The sequence below is a fragment of the Pleurodeles waltl genome, chromosome 3_1, assembly GCF_031143425.1.
Source record: "Pleurodeles waltl isolate 20211129_DDA chromosome 3_1, aPleWal1.hap1.20221129, whole genome shotgun sequence".
Classification (NCBI taxonomy): Eukaryota; Metazoa; Chordata; class Amphibia; order Caudata; family Salamandridae; genus Pleurodeles; species Pleurodeles waltl.
Window position 1 is genome coordinate 1,946,281,534 of NC_090440.1, and position 19,048 is coordinate 1,946,300,581.

The 19,048-nt window shown below is 45.8% G+C and overlaps 1 protein-coding gene across 1 annotated transcript in view; it reads right to left on the reverse strand.

Annotated features, from left to right (window-relative positions):
• Positions 1-11,061: 11,061 nt before the first annotated feature.
• ABHD15 (abhydrolase domain containing 15) overlaps positions 11,062-19,048 on the reverse strand; it is a 35,385-nt gene continuing 27,398 nt past the window's right edge. The window contains exon 2 of the mRNA XM_069221433.1: positions 11,062-11,694. Coding sequence (XP_069077534.1) covers positions 11,172-11,694 — 523 coding nt within the window. The 3' untranslated portion in view covers positions 11,062-11,171. The remainder of the gene's footprint in view (positions 11,695-19,048) is intronic.

Below are 19,048 nucleotides of genomic sequence, written 5' to 3' on the forward strand. Positions count from 1 at the left end.
TTTTGTTGAAGATAGGACTGCTGATCAGTGCTAAAGTGCATGTGCACTCCCTTCTAAACTTGGTATGATTGTCTTACACCTACTTGGCACATTTAATTGACCTGTAAGTCCCTTGTACAGTGGTATCACTATACCCAGGGCTTGTAAATTAAATGCTACTAGTGGGCCTGCAGCGCAGCTTGCACAACCCACAGAAGTTGCCTTTCAACCCTGTCTCAGGCCTACCACCTGCAGGGCCTGTGTGCGCAGTTACTGCCCAGGGACCTGGCATCTACATTTTCTTGCCAGGCCTAGAACTCCCCTTTTACTACATATGTCACCCCTAAGGAAGGCCCTAGCTAACCCTATGGGCAGGATTCTGCGTATGTAAAAGATAGGACATATGTCTTTATGTACTTCATGTCCTAGTAGTGACAAACAGCCTATTTACTCAATACTGTGAGTGCTGCGCCTCGCATTGGATTACATTGGAAATGCCCTAACATATGTCAAAGTGGTATTGTCTGATCTATGAGGGGGTGGCGTATGCATGTTTGGTATGGTTGGAATGGTAGTGAGAAATTCTGCTTACTGGTGTAGGTGGATTTGTTTATTACCATTATAGAAATGCCACTTTTAGAAATTGGGCATTTCTCTGTGCTTATGACTCTGTTGTTTTGCAGCTTGCCTCCAGTCCACATCTGGGCTTTGTGCATACATTTCAGATAGTCTGTACAGAGGGAGGGTGGAGGTGTCACATGAGTGTATCTGCATATTGAATGGTCTTCCTGGGCTGGGAGAAGTAGAGACGGACACACCTGCATCTGTCAAGGCTGTCCCTTGGCCTCACACCAAGGGCTCGTTTACCACCCACTGATGTCTGCCAATCAGAAACCCCATTTCTAACATGTATATATATTTAATGTTCGGATATGAAAATAGAACATTAAAACACATTCATGGTGTACGGGTACGTTTGATACCGTTATATTTGCATACACATTTCATTTTACATTCTTTCTATCGCATCCTGGATAAAGACTCAAGTTAGCCTGTAATATCTTTTCCAGAACCACCATATTTTATTATATTTCTTAAGGATGCCTCTGCTTTTGTGTGCAACCTCTTATATGGCATCCACCAGTCCATTCCTGTGTGCCATGTCCATTTGTCTCTCATCGCTATTCTTCCTTATACATGATCCTGATGACAACTGCAAACATCTCACTATTCCTGGACATGTCCACTATTCCCTGAAGCCCAATAGTGCTATCTGTGGTATTAAAAGCATGCCTTTTCCTTTCCCATATTAATGAAAATGTGTCCCTGTCTTCCAAAATGTCTGAATCAAAGTGCATCCCCATTCAAGTCCCTTCCTGTCTCCCATATCTTAAGACGTTTGGGCCAAAGTGTGAAGCTTAGTTCACAAATATTACTTTCTATGGAGTACTTTACTTGCTTGTGTAACCTCCTCCCTTAAGTGAAGTAGACCATCCCGCTTGCCACAGTCATTTGACTTATGGGTATTTGTAAAGCGCACTGTAACTTGCGGGGTATCCTGGCCCTGAGCAGCTATGTATGTGCCTGGCCATGCTTATGGTGTGTTAAATAATTGAAAGGACAAGTCTTCAGCTTCTTGCAGAATTCAAGAAGAGAGGATGAAGCTCTGATGTGGAGTGGGAGGTTGTTCCATGTTTTAGGAGTGATGTAAGAGAATTCTTGTCCTGCTGATTGGGTTCTGCATATGTATGGGATGTTTCCGAGTAGGAGTCATGCGGAGGTGTCTGGGTGGTTGGTGGAAGTAGATGTGACTGTCCAGGTAGGTGGGGTCTTAGTTGTGTAGTGTCTTGAATGTGTGACTAAGGAGTTTGAATTAAGCACGTCTGTGTATCGGGGACTAGTGTAGTTCCCTGAGGTGTGGTGTGATATGGGTTCTGTGTGGGAAGTTGAGGATGAGTTCTGCAGGCCGAGTTCTAGATGTTTTGTAGTCTTTTAGTGAGTCGCTTGCCGATCCTGGAATAGAGGGTGTACCCACATCAACTTTCTGGTGAGTTGGGCAGAGTGGCAGTTTTTCTAGTGTTGATTGAGAGTCATTTGAAGCTCTTCCTCAGCATCTTAAGGTTGTGGAAGCAGGATGCAGTGGTGGCGTTGACATGTGCAGACGTGTCAAGTTTGATGTTATTATTCTGAGGTTCTTATTGTGGGTTTTCGGGTGTTGGTCCAAGTTCAGCAGGCCACTTTTTGGAGTCCCATGGTGAGGTGTTCTTGCCAAAGATCACTAGTTCTGGCTTGTTGATGCTCAGCTTGAGACAGTTGGCTTTCATCCATGTAGTGAGTTCAGGCATGAAGGCGATTAACTTGTTTCTTGTGTCGAAGGTCTTATCCAAGAGGAAGAGTATGAGCTGTGTAACATCTGTGCAGGAGAGGTTGTTAATGTTGTGTGCATGAACGACATTGGCCAGAGGAATCATGTATGCGTTGAAGAAGGTGGGGCTGAGCAATGTGCCTTGAAGCACTCTGCAAATGAGTATGCAGGTTTCCGAGGAGTAAGGTGCCAGGCTGACAGCTTGTGTTCTGTCCATTAAGAAGGAGCAGATCCAGCAAATAGCAGGTCTTTCGATGCCAATATCATGCAGGCACCTAATGAGGATTGTATGTGAGACAGTGTCAAGTGCTGCAGAGAGGTCCAGGAGATTAAGGGCTGATGTGTCTCCTTTGTCAAGAATCATGCAGATGTCATCTGTGGCAGCAATGAGTGTTGCTTTTCTACTGTGGTTAGACCTGAATCCGGAGTGCATGGTGTGGAGGATCTGGTGGTTGCTGAGGTGGTCGGTGAGGTGTTGGTTGATTAGTTTCTGTAGAATATTTGCCGGGTATGATAGAAGGAAGATGGGTATGTATTAGGAAAGCGTGACTGGATCAGCCAATGGGTTCTTGAGTAGGGGCACCTGGCATGTTTCCAGGTGCCTGGAAATGTGGCTGAGTCGATGGAGGCATTGAGGATGGGTGTTAGGGCTTTGCCAGCCAGTAGGAGTCCTTTGGTGAAGGCGTGGCAGGTGCGAGGTTCAGATGGAGTCCCTCAGTGGTCTTCATGATAGCACTGATTTTTGATGTTTGATGGTGGTGGTGACAGGCAACAAGGTCAGGGCTCATTCACTGGATGTGATAGAAGGTTGAGTTGTGGTGATAACAGGGTCTTGTTGGGTTGAAATTGCTGTATGTAGAGGTGATTTTGTTACAAAAGAATTCCAAGAGTTTAAGGGTATTTTGAGAGAAAGATGTTGCTGAATATGGCAGGAGGCCCACTGAAATCTTTCAGGATGGGGAAGATTTCCTTTCTGCTGTTAGTGCTGGTGTTGTTGCAATCTGCAAGAGCTGTGTGTCTGGTGTTCCATATCTGCCAGTGGTAGTGTTTTAGGGTTGATTTGAAGATATCCTTATCTGCAGTGCCTCAACTTTTTGTCTGTTTAAGTGTTGGTTGCTTGCAGTGGCGTTTTCCTCTGTGTACCAGATAGCCTATGATCAGGCTCTTCCAGTTGATTTGCCCTGGGTGTTGGTGCATGCAGAGAGGTGTTTGATGGCTTTCAGCGTGTCGCTGGTGTGCTTGGGCTGGTCGTCGAGAGAGTGGAAGTCCCTTCTGTGATGCTTTTTGATCTGTGGCAGGCAGTTTCAGTGGTGGTAAGTCTGTGATAGTGTGCGATGGGTATGCTCAAACTGACGAGTGTTGTGGTCTGTCCAAGCCATAGTTGCTGGCTTGTTGACTGTGACGTTGCTGATTGAGGAGAGAATTGGGTCCAATTAGGTGCCTTGTGGGTGGGTTTGGTAATGTGGTGGGTGAGGCCACAAAACTTTCTTGAAGAGCCATACTGCTTGGGTCATCTGCTCAAATCTTTCCCCATATTATTAGCCCATTCTGTGCCTATACATACCCCAGCCAGTTAAAAAGATCCTATTCCAATAGCGCAATTGGAAGGAGGCAATGCTGGCAGTGTGTGGCATAGTGTTGGTTGCTTTACTTTTGATATTAAAAGAATCCTAGGATGGCCACTAACTGAGTTATTTCCTGGTTGATAAATGTAAATGTTTTTGCATATTGCAATATTTGCTCCTTTGTCTTTCTGGGCACACTTGTTCTTTGCTTTTACTTCTCCTGCCTCTAATGCCACTGCACCCTCACCCTACACCAAACACCGGACCCGCCCACCACTGAGTCATTGAACACCAACCCGGAGCGCCTCAGCTACATCCTCCTCAACATCCACTCCCTCCACAAAACTTGACCTAGAACTCTGGGACCTACTAGACTCCACCTGCCAGGACATCGCCTTGCTCACCGAAACATAAAAAAGGCCATTGTCTGTGCCCGCCATCGCCATTCCCAGTGATTACAAAATGCTCTGCAAAGACCCGCCTTCTCACATGGGTGGCGGCATGGCCATCGTACACAAATCCACCCTCTGCCAGACAACCAATGTGGAAGAACACTTCCCCCCTCCCCCCTTCATGGAGCACCTCCATTTCCAGATACATGCTAATATGATCAGTATAGGGAAAGGTGCGGAAGACATTGTGATTTGAAGGGTTAATTAGCTTGAACAGTGTAGATGAGCGTGATGCCTGCTGAAGCCAGAGCAACGTGGAAAAATTCACGATGTTCGCTTTCAAGCTTGTTTTTTTTTTAATGACATTCCGTAGATAAACTTATTTGCAGCTGCATGTGTTAAACAGGTTGTGAAGGAGATTCAGTCTCAACCTTGAGAACGAGACCACAGTAAAAGATGGAATGAAAACAATGGCCAGGGAATGGCAAGGCAGCCAAGAGACATGTGCTGATAACATAGCTAGAAAATACTGGAAGGGGATAGAATCCAAGCTTCAGGTTACTTAAGCACTGAAAGGCGAGTGAGGGAATTGAAGCTTGCAGATGGAGTTGTGAAAACTGTCATCTTCAGACCCAGAGCTGCCTCCCTGTTGTGCTGTTCAGAGACCGTGACGCTCGAGGGGGAGAGAGGTCCAAGCGGGCGGTAGAGGGCTTCCCAGCATTTCGTGGACTAAGTTAAGTTCCACCCAGGGATGAAAGGCCTTTGTTTCTCTGCTCTATTATTATGGTTGATTATTATTCTTGCACTGGGTTTATAATCTGAAGTATTCAGCTCGTTTATATTTTGCTTTCTAAACATTCTAGTGTGAGCCTGCTACAGTAATTGAGACATACATTTTAGTATGCAGTTAAGCAAAGCTAATCTGAAGAATTCAGCTAGTTTATATTTTGCTTTCTGAACATCGTAGTGTGAGCCTGCTGCAGTAATTGAAACATGCATTTTGGTGTGCAGTAAATCGAAGCTTATCTGAAGTATTCAACTCGTTTACATTTTACTTCCTGAACATCGTAGTGTAACACATTTTGGTATACAGTTATTCCAAGCTTATATCTGTCAATGAACTCTTTGCTCATATGTATACATAGATGCTCTTTCTCTTTGTAGTGTACTCATATATATATATATATATATATATATGCTCTTTATTGCTGTTTTTATTCTGCCATTGTTGAAGTACTAAATTCATACATTTCCCTGAAATTCTAGTAAAGATAAATTGTATTCATAATTGGCGTGTGGTCCTTCATTGAGCGTCCTTATTGACTTATACCGAACAGGTGTCAACCAATCACCTGGATAAGACATACCCCCAAGTCAACTTTCCACGGCACCCTCATCTATAGGCCACCTGGCCCCCGACCAGCCTCCATTGTCGACATCATATTTCCTCACGCTCTCGCCTCCTCATACTACTTCCTCCTCAGCGACCTCAGCTACCACTTTGACAACGGCAATGACACCAACATCGCTTCCCTGCTTGATAACCTCACCACAATAGGACTAAAGCAACTGGTCACCTCGCCAACATACATTGCTGAACACACACTCAACGCAATCTTTTCTACCAGCAACAGCATCACCATCGACAACACCTCCATGCTTAACTGAACCGACCACCACTGCATCCATTTCACCATCACCTCACAACCATCCACCTCCGCACACTCCGAGCCCCAAGCAGAAAATGGAACCAGATCACCGAGGTGAAAGTACCCTCCTGGCATGGTTACCCCCACTTTTTGCCTGTTGTCAGTATGTTTTGACTGTGATCCCGCTAACCAGGACCCCAGCGACTATGCTCCCTCCCTTTAAACCTTGGTTGCATGGACCACAAACACCCTACATTTGGCATACTGGTGCCCCCTTGTAAGTTCCTAGTATATGGTACCCAAGTACCCAGGGCATTGGGGGCACTAGAGGTCCCCCAGGGGTTGCAGCATATATTATGTTACCCTTGGGGTTCCCATGCAAAATGTTTCTGCAGGCCTGCCATTGCAGCCTGCGTGAAAGGGTGTGCACCCTTTTCACTACAGGTCACTGCTCCAGGTCACTGGTAGGCCTTCCTAGACCAGAGTACAGGGTGCAGACACCTGTGTGTTAGGGCACTGCTACATGAGCAGAGGTGCCCCCACGAACGCCAGCTCAATTTTCCAGGACATCGTGCAGGACGCCATTTTATGCATGTACTGGACATAGGTCACTACCTATGTCCAGCTACATAATGGTAACTCCGAACATAGGCATGTTTGGTATCAAACATGTTGGGATCATACTCCAATACTGTTGCCAGTATTGGAGGTATGATTCCATGCATTCTGAGGGCTCCTTAGAGGACCCCGAGCATTGCTCCTACCAGCTTTCTGGGGTTTTCCGGGCAGCCCAAACTGCTGCCACCCCACATACAGGTTTCTGCCCTTCTGCTGCTTGAACAGCTCAAGCCCAGGAAGGCAGAACAAATGATTTCCTTTGGGAGAGGGGGGTAACACCCTTTCCCTTTGGAAATAGGTGTTACATGGCTTGGGAGGGGTAGCCTCCCTAAGCCACTGGTATGCTTTGAAGGGCACATTTGGTGCCCTCCTTGCATAAACCAGTCTGCACTGGTTCAGGGACCTCAGGTCCCTGCTCTGGCACGAAACTAGACAATGGAAAGGGGAGTGACCACTCTTCTGTCCATCACCACCCCAAGGGTGGTGCCCAGAGCTCCTCCAGATGGCCCCTTGATTCTGCCATCTTGAATCCAAGGTGGGCAGAGGCCAGGCCAGGCAGGTGACGTCAGACCCCCCTCCTGATAGGTGACCACCTTGCTAGGCGACAAACCCCCCTTCTAGGGCTATTTAGGGTCTCCCCCTTGGATGTTTCCTCAGATTCAACTCACAAGATTCCAGCAGGACTCCTCTGCAACATCTACTTCAATTTCTGGCCACTGGAACCACAAATGGATTTCACAGGAACCTACAATCTGCAGCTCCAGCGACAACTTCGCCTTGCAACATTGTTTCTCCGGCTCCTTCCAGCAACTGCAACATTTCCCCGGCTGCGTTTCCTCTGAGGGTGTCGAGTCTTCAGTCTGCACAAGAAGCAAGAAGGAATCTCCCTTGGAGTGAAGGAGTCACTCGTGTGCATTTGAGGTACCATCTGCAATGGGATGACCGTCTGCGTGGATCTCCGCTCATCCTGAGCTGTGTGGATCCTGCATCACGGGTGATGATCTGGAGCGGTCCCCTTGGTCCTCTCTGCCAGCTGTCCAACTTTGGTGAAGTTAAGTTAAGTGCCTCTTGCACTACCAAGGCTTGTTGGCATCTCCTCCAACGGATGTTCAGGATCCGTGTAGCCCCAGCACTATTCCTTGCGATGCACAGCCCTCTGTGTACATCTCCTGTGACATGGGACCCTTCTCCAGCTCCGTGGGCTCCTCTATGACTCATGGGTCCTCTTCTAGTGGGTCTTCTATGGGGGCTGCCTCTTCTTCTGTGGACTCTGCCCTACTGAGGGTCCCCTTGGACTCCCTTCCATGGGTTGAGTCCCCTTGGACCTTGCTGGTCCCCGGCAGCTCCACTTTTCGTTTACCGCGACTCTTGCCTTTGCCAAGGCTTGTTGGTGGCTTTTCCACACCACAGAAAGACTGCAATCTTCCATCCGGCATTGGACGTCGACTGCATCCTCCAGGAACTCTTCACCGACTCACCACAGACGGGCCGGTAATAGCTCCTGCCACCACTGGACACTTCTACGATTTCTGGACTTGGTCCCCTTCTTTTTCAGGTCTTCCTCTTCAGGAATCCACATCTGGTTTCTTGTAGTCTTGTCTGGGTGGTGCATTCTTCTTTTCAGTCCTTTTGGTGGTTTGGGGAAAAAACAGTAACTTGCTCCTTTCTTCCTGGTCGCTGGGGGACACTGTGGTACTTACCCTTTGGGGGTTCTTGTTCCTCCAGCTCCCCTCTACAGATTCCACTTACATGGGTGGGGGTCCTGTATTTGCATTCCATTTTTTTAGTATATGGTTTTAGCTCCCCCTAGGGTCACTATTGTCTATTGCTATTGCACTGTTTTCTATTGCTTTTTATGTCTATTTCTGATTACTAGTGTACATATCTAGTGCTTTTGGTAATTGTGTCACTAAAATAAAGTACCTTTATTTTTGTAACACTAAGTATTTTCTTTCATGTGTGTAAGTGCTGTGTGACTACAGAGGTATTGCATGAGCTTTGCATGTATCCTAGATACGCCTTCCACAACTACCTCTAGAGAGCCTGGCTTCTAGACACTGCCTACACTTCACTAATAGGGAAACCCTGGACCTGGTATAAAGTGTAAGTACCATAGGTACCCACCACACACCAGGCCAGCTTCCTAGATGAGAAACAGCTCACCAACACCCTCAGCAAGTCTCCCCTGCCCTCCACCGCAGACGCTAACATCTCAGTACGGAACTTCCACCAATGAATCTCTGAATGTGACAACACCCTGGCAAACTCTCCATAAGACCTCAGTTAAACACCACCTCAAGAAGGCCACCTGGTTCTCCCCAGCACTCCAGCACTCCAGCACTCCAGGTGCACCTGCAGATGGCTAGAGAAAAGATGGAGAAACAGCAAGTCACCGGAAGACTTTGAGGCCTTCAAAGCTGCCACCAAATCCCACCACCAACTCATCTGAGTTACCAGGAAAGCCGCCCTGCAGGACCGTATCAGTGCCACCACTCACAACACCAAAGAGCTCTTCACCATGGTCAAAAAAGTTTGCCAAACCCCAATCTGAAACGGCAAGCCTCCCTCCCATCTCAAGACCTCTGCGACAGTCTAGCCAACTTCTTCCACCGGAAAATCAAAGACATATATACAACAGCTTCGATTTCCAAGATCCTCCAAGCCCTCTAACAACCCCGAGCTTTGACCCACCAAACCGTCACAGATCCTGCACTGCTGAACCATCCTCACTTTGGACGAGACCCACACCATAATGAGCAGCATCCACTCCGGAGCCCATACGAACCCCTGTCCATACCACATTTTCAACAAAGCCAACATCTCCATCGCACCTTAGCTCTGCCACACCCTCTACTGTTCTATAGAGACAGCCACTTTCCCAGAGGACTGGAAGCACACCGAGATCTGCCCGCTCCTGAAGAAACCCACGGCCGAGCCCGTGGACCTCAAGAATTACCGCCCCATCACTACTGCCTTTCCCAGCCAAAGTCATTGAAAAGGCCTTCAACGCTCAGTTCCTCAAGCACATCAAGGACAACAACATCCTGGACATCTCCCAGTCAAGTTTCAGGAGCAACCACCAGATGGAGACCGCCTTCCTCGCTGCGACAGATGACATCCGCTCGCTCCTCAACCATGGCCATACATCATCCTACTGGACCTATTGGTCGCCTTCAACACGGTCTAGCACCTTACCCTCTGCCACAGAGTCCACGCAGCTAACATCCATGGAAAGGCACTACAATGGATATTCTCCTTCCTGTCTGGCAGAACACATAGAGGCAGACTCCCACCTTACTTGTAAGAACCTACAGAGATCAGCTGTAGAGCTCCACTGGGCTCCTCCCTGAGCCCCACACTCTTCAACATGTACATGGCCCCACTGGCATCCATTGTCAGGAACCACAGGCTGAACATTGTCTCCTACTCCGACGATACCCAGCAGATCATCTCACTGACTGAAAATCCCACAACTGCCAAGAAGAATTTCCACAACAGGATGGAAGCTTTCGCTGCCTGGATGAAGGACAGCTGCCTCAAGCTCAACTCTGACAAGACCGACATCCTCAGCCTGGGACCCTCCACATCTGCCTGGGATGACTCCTGGTGACCATCCACCCAGGCCAGCACCCCCCCTCCCCCACACACACACACACACACACACACTCCAACAAAAACCATACATGCAACCTCGGCTTCATCCTGGATTCATCGTTCACCATGACCCACTAAGTCATCTTAGTCGTATCATCCTGTTTTCACACACTCCAACTTTTCTGGAAGATCTAAAAATGGAACCTAAAGGACTGCGGTATAACTGTAACCCATGTCCTGGACTATGGCAATGCCCTGTATGCCAACACCACCCAAAAGAACCTGAAAAAACTACAGCACATCCAAAATGCCTCTGCCAGACTCATCCCGGACATTCCGCATAGCAAACACATCTCTAATCACCTAAGAGACCTCCACTGACTTCCTGTCGAGAAATGAATTAACTTCAAACTCCTCGTCCCCATGTACAAGGCCCTCCACGACCTAGGACCCGTGTACTTCAACCACCGCATCACCTTATACTCCCCCACCAGACCTCTCCGCTCTGTTCAACGTGCACTAGCCACCGTACCCCGTATACGGAAGACCTCAGCTGGTGGAAGATCCTTTGCCTACATCACGGCAAAAAGCTGGAACACCTTGCACCTCAGGCAGTCAACATCACTACCTCAATTCAGGAAGGACCTTAAAACCTGGCTTTTCAACTGAAGCTCAGACACCAAAACCCCTCAGTGCCTTGAGACCCTTATAGGTGAGTAGTTGCACTCTATAAACCTGATTTGATTTGATTTGAAGCTGGAATTCAGTTCCCAGGCTATTGTTTGGAAAAATGGTACCTCTCTGGAGCACTTGATTTGGACAGATGATAGGAGGTAGCATATGTTTCCTAAAAATATATAGAAAGAAACCACAAGTTCTTACTTTTTTATTGTTTAACATGCAAATGAATGTGCTCTAAATAAACAACATCATCACTGTATTGTCTGTAGCAAGAGTACAGTTGAATGGTTGGAACAAGGAGGTTGCTGCAAGCTTTCCTTGTGTTATGTTATCTGGTGTAAGATCTCTTCCAATTGAACATCTCTTGGATGTCTAAAGAGGTGGCACTGTCACGTTTCTGTAGGGTACCTTTCCTGCGACGATAAAGTGCAAAGGAGCTTCTGCGCCGTGGGAACCCTCTCATCCGCTCCTCTGCATTGAAAAATTCAGCCACAGATCTGAAATACTCCAGAGTTACCTCGTGGCTCCAGGCTGGAGGTGTCTCTTTCAGGAAACCACAATGGCCTCCATGTTCTGTCAACATTAGGAAGACATACGGGTTAGATTTGAAAAGCTCTGTTGGCAGAGTGCTCTCAGGTGGTCCCCGAATAGGGTCATCTGCACTGCAGATGCAGAGGACTGGAACTGCTACTTCATCAATGTCACGCAAGGGCTCATTCCTCTCCCAGTATGTGTCCCAGCTGATGGGGTTATTCTTGGTTTGACAGAACAGCAGTTCCTCTAGGTCTCTGAGAGATTTACATCTCAAAAGCTTTGTCATGTCCACGTCTTCATGTAATGCTGTGGCATACCTGGAAGTAGGAGAAAACATAATATAATTTTGTCTGACTCTGGTACCAATACTTTTTAGTTTTTTTTCTTTAGCTTTATATATGTCTATGAAGTGTGCAAAATCCGCAGGTAAGTTATTACAAAATGTTTTCATCAGTTGCAATAATCTTACTCCCCAGTCACCATAATGTCATTACCTAAGGTTGATTTTCTAAACCTTAATGCTGAGGGCCTCCCCCAACCCTAAACAAATGCACTTTACCCATTGTTGGATGGACTGCGGTTAGAATAGTAAATCTGAGCACCTTCCCCAATGTTGGTGGCGGTACTATAATTAGAATATTAAATCTGACCTAACTGACCCCTCCCCTCAATTATATGCACTTGCCCCAATGTTGGTTGTACTGAAGTTATACTAGCAATTCTGAACCCCGCATGTAGTTAAATGCACTTTCCCCAATATATGTGAAATTGGAGTAAGATTAATAAATGTGACACCTTCCTCAAATATACTCCAAAATATGTAATATCCAAAATGTTTGCAAAAATGGAGTTAGAAACAAAATCTGTCCGTGCCCCAATTATATGCACTTTGTTTCAATATTTCTGATACTGTAGTTAGAATAGTAAATCTGTTCACCCCTCATATACATGCACTTTCACTAATAATAATAATAATATTAATAATAATGAAACTTGTAGAGCGCATAGCTCATTCAAATGAAGTATCCCAATGCTAAGGTCCTGAAAGCCAAGAACACAGCAATTACCACAGAGTTTATAGGACAGGAGTCAGAATACTGAATCGGACACCCCTAAATATATGCATGTTCCACAGTGTTTGAGGGAATAGCTTTAGAATAGTGAATAAGACCTTGCAACCCAAATAAATCGATGCATGCTCCCCAATGTTAATACGACTGAACTTTGAATAGTATTTCTGATCCCACATCACATAATTACATGCACTTTTCCCAGTGATAGTTGTATAGAAGATAGAACAGTAAATTCTGCAGTTGATAGGCAAGTACGTTAAAAAATAATTGCTCAGTTCCATGTCCCACTCCTTACTCCACCCTACCTCTTCCACATAGCCCCTCCCTTTTACTTCTGTCTCTCTACCTATCTGTGCATCTGAGTACCCACCCTACTCTCTCTATCTCAGCTTTCAGTACCTCACCTCTGTCTACCTTTCCTCTCTCTCAATACATCTCTCTCTCTCTATCGCGACCTTTCATCTAGCTCTACTACTATTTGGACCTACCTCAACATCTTCACCTCTAGCCCTTCTCTCTACCTCAACCCTTTCTCTGCATCTCGCTACTGTTCCATCTCATCCCCGTGTCTCTGTTCCATCTACTTTACCTTTATCTCGACCTCATCTCTCTCTTTACTTCACCAACTTACTCTCTACTTTCCTCTATACCTTACCTGTCTTGCTGTCTCTGAGCCCTCTCTGTACCTAATGATTCTGAACCTCAGCAATTTACCTCATTCCTTCCTATATCTCACATGTTTATCTTCACCTCATTCTTCTATACCCAACTGCTCTTTCTATCTCAGTACCTAATCTCTCTATTTACCTTGTCATTCCATTGGTACCTCACCTCTCCACTGCCTCTCTTTCTTTCTACCTCTTTTACCTCTACCTCACCTCTCACCACATGACTCCTTTTTGCTTCTTCCACCTGTTGTTCTCTGTCATCACCCACGTCTCCGTTTCAACTCACTGTTTCTTCTGCATTTTTCTTTCTCCCTTTCTCTCTTTATGCATCTCTTTAACTCTTTTCTCTCTCTCTATCACTAACTCACTCCTCTCTTTCTACCTGACCCTTCCTCTTTCTACCTTTCAACATACCCTCCATCACTCTAATTCCCATTTTTCTCTCTACACCGCCTCTCTGTCCACCCTTTATTGCCCCCTCTATTCCTTTCTCTCTGCTTTGTTACTCTTTTCAGGGGTCTCCAATCTTTTCCGTATTAAGATCCACTTATGTTTATTGAATATCTATTAAGAGCTACTTATGTTTATTGAATATCTTCCCGAGTTATTGGTTTTACTGTTGTATTAGTGAGCATATCAGACAAGATTACATTAGTGGCCACCCCATGCAAGATTACCAGCAGTGGTCACCTCAGTGCTACAGACAGATTTGCTATCAATGATGGAAAAAATACTTTAATAATCTATATTGTCTTCACATAGCTAATACATAACAACCATAACTGTAATACCCTTGTACCAAGGTAATGATATGACGCTGCCTTATTTATTACCAACTATTAGTCAAGATTTTTTCTCCAAACATAAGTTTGTGGGTTCTGAAAACAAACACAAACGTTTTCATCTTGAATACACACTTTTCAAAATGTGTATACATATAATAATTGAACCAAGCAAAAGCATCTTTTTTAGTAGGCTAAGCTACACACAGGAGAGTTACTTACAGGTAGCTGGAGAGCTACCAGTAGCTCATAAGCTACAGTTGGCTTTACTGACTTGTTTTCTCTATTTGCTCCTCTCTCTACCTCACCCCTCTCCAACATGCATCCCCTGTCCCTACATTTTCTCTGCCTTTAACACGGAGTGCAATCTGGAGAGTCCACCCTATTACCATCAACGTGCTGGCCAAGGGGGATCAGCGCATAGGGTGACACCTGCACTTCAAAGGGAGACAGTCATGGTGCTGCACCTGGCTGCAGCTGAACGCCTGGTGGATCCTCCCACCCTTTGTCTCATCCAGAGGACTTTTTAAGGCACACAGAGTCAGCGTGCCTCCTAATGGCATCTTTGCCTCTGTGCCTGCATCCATAATGCAGCACAGGTTCAGAGGCAAAGTATTTCCCACATTTTCATGAGGCCATGCCCCCATGCAAATCAGGGAATGCCCTCTTAAGACAGTATTGATGCTATCAGTATTATATAAGGGGTCACACAAGCAGCTGTGGCCCCTTCTGGAATACAACAGTGACTGGGGCACAGAAAATGGTTGCACACACCCTGCCTGGAGGGGGCAGTCTCTGAAATGCGGCTCCTCACCTATCTCTCTATTTCATTTCCACCTTTATCTCCCTTTGCTTTACCTCTCTCGCTATACCGTTCTTTTAGATTTCTATGCCTCTTCTATCTTCTGTCTCCCTTCCCAATTTTCTTAGGGGTGCATTTCACTAACTAGCCAGAGAAGTGTACACAAAAGAAAGAGGCAACAAGGTAAGGCGAATTAAGGAGAAAATTATCAGATTCTTCTGATAAAGTGGTGAAAATGCTAGCAGCTGTGCTTTAGGCTGGAATAGGGTTCTGCCAGATAGCCATTGTCTGAGATTAATTCAAGCATTTATTAGATCACATGGTTGTTTGTTGATTTTCACTGTTCTAGCAAGGATTTCAGTTGTGAAGTGGGGTGTATTTGTGATCATGAATATTCAGCAAATAAAGCTAGATATCAAGTTCTTTATGTGTGTCACCTTTTAATATTGTAAGATAATCTAGTTAATCACTAAGCCATCATTTCTGTGTCCTGCTTACAACTCGAACAACACACAGGTTAGACACTAAGGCGGTCATTATGAACATGGCGGGATGCACCGCCGCCGACCATGCTGATGGTCGACAGAAGACTGTCCGTGGCAGGCATCCCGCCATATTCTGACGCATGGAGCCCCACCGCCTTTGATGGCGGTGAGGCCCGCCATGCTGGCGGTCGGTGGTGGGGGTGGATGCTGCTCCACCCTCACCTCCACGTCAGTCCATACACTGCCACACCTATAATGATGCATTTATAGGTGTGGTGGTGTATGGAGGCGCGGCGTTGCCGGTGGAGCAGCATCCAAGGAGCCCGTTCCCTCCCAGAGCAGCGTGACTGAACAGGTAAGTGCTGCCTGAGAGGGAAGGGGGTAGGGGAGTGTGTGAGTGCACAGGGGTGTGTGTGAGTGTTTGTGAAGGGGGGATGTGTGTCTGCGTGTATGAATGGTGCCCAGCACCCTCGAAAGGCACACTGTCTGCTTTGCAGACAGGATGCATTCAGATGGTAATGTTGTGCTACAGTATCGGCCTCTGCTCCGAAGACCAATACCGTAAGCAGGAACATCGTAATACGATGTTCTCACTGGTCAGCCCGGTGGGAACATCGTAATACCACTGGCGGTGAGGCCACTGGGTTGACAGCGGTTCCATCCCTGCAAGTTTGGCAGCTGGCTCGTCCAACCGCCAAACTCATAATGAGTCCCTTAATTCCATATAAAGTGATACTGTCCTAAAACAAAAAAAATCTAGATCCAAACACATAAATAAATGGTTTTAGCAATGTTTGCTCAAGCTTTCTTTTGGTACTGTTTGTAACTGGAAGACACCCAGCAGCTTGGATTATAGGTTTAGGAAAACTCAGCCTGTAATTCAATTTAATTTGGCATTACAAAAGCTTAATTATTTGAAAATGGGGAAATAAATTCATAGATGTTTTGAGTGGGGGGGGCAAAATCCTTAAGATGGCATAAAGGGCAGCATCAATGAAAGATTTTTATCACACAGCAAGTACTGTGAAGGCAGCAGAGATTGACAGACTGGGCATAAACTACATAGGGATTCAATGTTGGTGCAGAAAATAACAATGGTAATATTGTAGAATGCAGTTAAAACTTTTGTATTAATGCACATAAGCAACCTAGTCTCCAGTCTGCCAGTCAGCATAAGTGGTGCCTGGTATCTACTCTGTAAGGTATTAAAAAGGGGTGCTCTTGAATGAACCAAAGGTGCTGAGATGTACATGTAACAGTAACAGGGTAAGGGAATATAAATGGCCCAATACACATAACTGCAGATATTTAGCATCCTTTATAGGGCAGCTAGTGTAGCAAGGGTGCAGTGAGTGTAGCCCTAATGTGATTTAGGAAAATGGGCTATAAAAGACAGTAATACTCAGTATTTCATACACTGGGCCTTGCCTTTGGTAGGAGTGCTTGCAGGCAGCACTCTCCGCAAGAGAAATGTGAGGCCAGTTTGAAGGACGCTCCCCCTCAGACAGCACTGCCTTTTCTAAATGCACCAACTATACACCAACTGTGCATGTTAGCCTGGAAAAATATATAGCACACAATACATGTGCAGTTTGTGTAGGATTAACAGTAGAAAATAAAGTGGTGAGGAAGACAGGGTTGAACTTGAAACCAATTGCACCCTTAGCATAAGTGTTCCAACCAGCCACTGCTTGCATCATATTAGTTAGTTTCATGATTCATTTTTCCAATCTCTCTCTCTTGCTTTCTTTCTCCCTCTGCATTCCATCTGTCTATCCCTTTCTGCTTGTTTCCATAAGCCCTGTGGAGTTAGAGACCGAGGCAGTGGCAGTTGACCTTTAAATACTAGCCTCTACTGACCCAGGACCCCAGAGAAATGCCCTATGGGACAAATGTCCAATCCAACCCTGGAGGAAAGGACCAAACCCCCTAGTGGGCAAGCCGTCACTGATAATGCCTGCAACAGAGTCAGTCACAAGTCAGGTGGGTATGGGAGAAAGACTATGAATCTGTTCCAAACATGACACATTTGTATAAGAGAGCAGTACACTGTTAAAAAGTCAGACTGATGTTGGTAGAAGTTATGCTGTTATGCAATCTTTCTTTAAGTGAGAAGGAAATACTGTCTTATGTAAAGGACACTAGGACCCATCAGCAATCCTCTGCAGTCAACATCTGAAGTTCCCTTCTAGCCGAGGGAGTAGACAGAAAATGAGGGAGGAAAACAATGTGTAGAGAAAGGACAGCATAGGTACAAGATGGTGGTAGACAAGGCTCAGCACCTAAGTTGGAGTTGGTGGTGGTGTTTACCTGAGGGTTCTTGGTTCAAGCACTCTGGAGTAGGGGATTGGATGGCACAGCCTGGGAAGCATAACTGATCATTTACACCCTAGCATGGTAAAAAAATAGTTTACCACACTATTGTGTTCCTATACTTATAATGGTAAGTACAACATTATTGGGAAAATATGTTGTTGACACTAATATTGTCTAAAAACCTATAAAAACATATATTTTATATATATATACATATATATACATACATATATATACAGTTTAAAGTAGTAAATCTTAAATATTATAATATATGATATTAATATAATGTAAAATAAATAAATCCCACTAGTATATAATAATATATATAAATATATACTAATATAAATACTATAAACACACACATATATATGTGTGTTCATATATTTATATGTACCTATATATATAAATAAATATGTATAGACATGTATATAAATATATAGGTATGGTAACACTAATTAAAAATATATAATCTGATAGAGACTTCTAGCTGCAGATTCTTTACTCTAGAACTTCCTGTTGTCAGCTTGGAATCCGGATGTTTTGCTGAGCAGTACCCTTGCACATGCCATCGGGTGGCGTTGTTGAGATCCGTGTGGTGTCGTTGGAGCCATCTGTGATGTCAAGGTCGCCTATAAAGGCACAACCCATGGGCGTGTATATCAGTTCTTTTCCTTCCGCACCGGTTAAAGCACAGATACGGAATCAAGCTGCACTCTGTCATTTTTGACAGGCCTTTTTCAGTCTTTTTGTTGAAGATTTTGTCAGTCTGTGCGAGATGACATCTAGGAAGACGGGGTTCAAGCTGTGCAGCACCTGCCACCACGCCATGTTGGTGACAGACCCTCATAAGGTATGCCTCTGGTGTTTGGACCGAGACCACGACTTGAATTCATGTTCTGATTGCTGGGCCATGGCTTTGAAAGCTTTGAGGGAATGGTCCCTGAAGCTCAGGTGGCCCAGCAGTCGACATCGGCTGGCGCGTGTCCTCGGAAGAGGAAGAGGTCGCAGAACCACTCCAGGAGCCCCAAGTCCTCTTCGGCCCACTCAAGGTCCTCCAGGCACTTGGGGAAGAGACACAAGAATAATAATAAGGACTTTAACTTCACCTTGTCCGTCTGCTGACGGGGCGAATCGGGATGTCGATGTTCCAGGCACGGTTCCACTGAGCTGTTGCCAGAGCTGACTTTGAGCCTCCCCCCCCTTTCTTTGAGCTGGAACGACCCCTGCTCAACTCAAAGAATTTTACAAGGCCATGCATCTTGTATTTGAGCGGGCTGGCCCCGCTGGCGTGCCTCCAGGCCCCGTGGGGTTGGCAGGGGCCCCATCGGGTTCAATGCCGGCAGCTTCTACCTCAGCTTGGATCTGATATTGGATCCAGAACAACGCTGAGTCCAAACAGTCGGCCTCCACCTTCATTGCTCCCAATGTCGACGTTCCCTGCACCACCACTGCCCGCCAGTAGCACAAGCCCCTTTCTAATACTGGACAATTCTGGTGCCAACAGGTGCCAGATCATTGTCTGAGCCTTTCTATGATCAGCCAGGC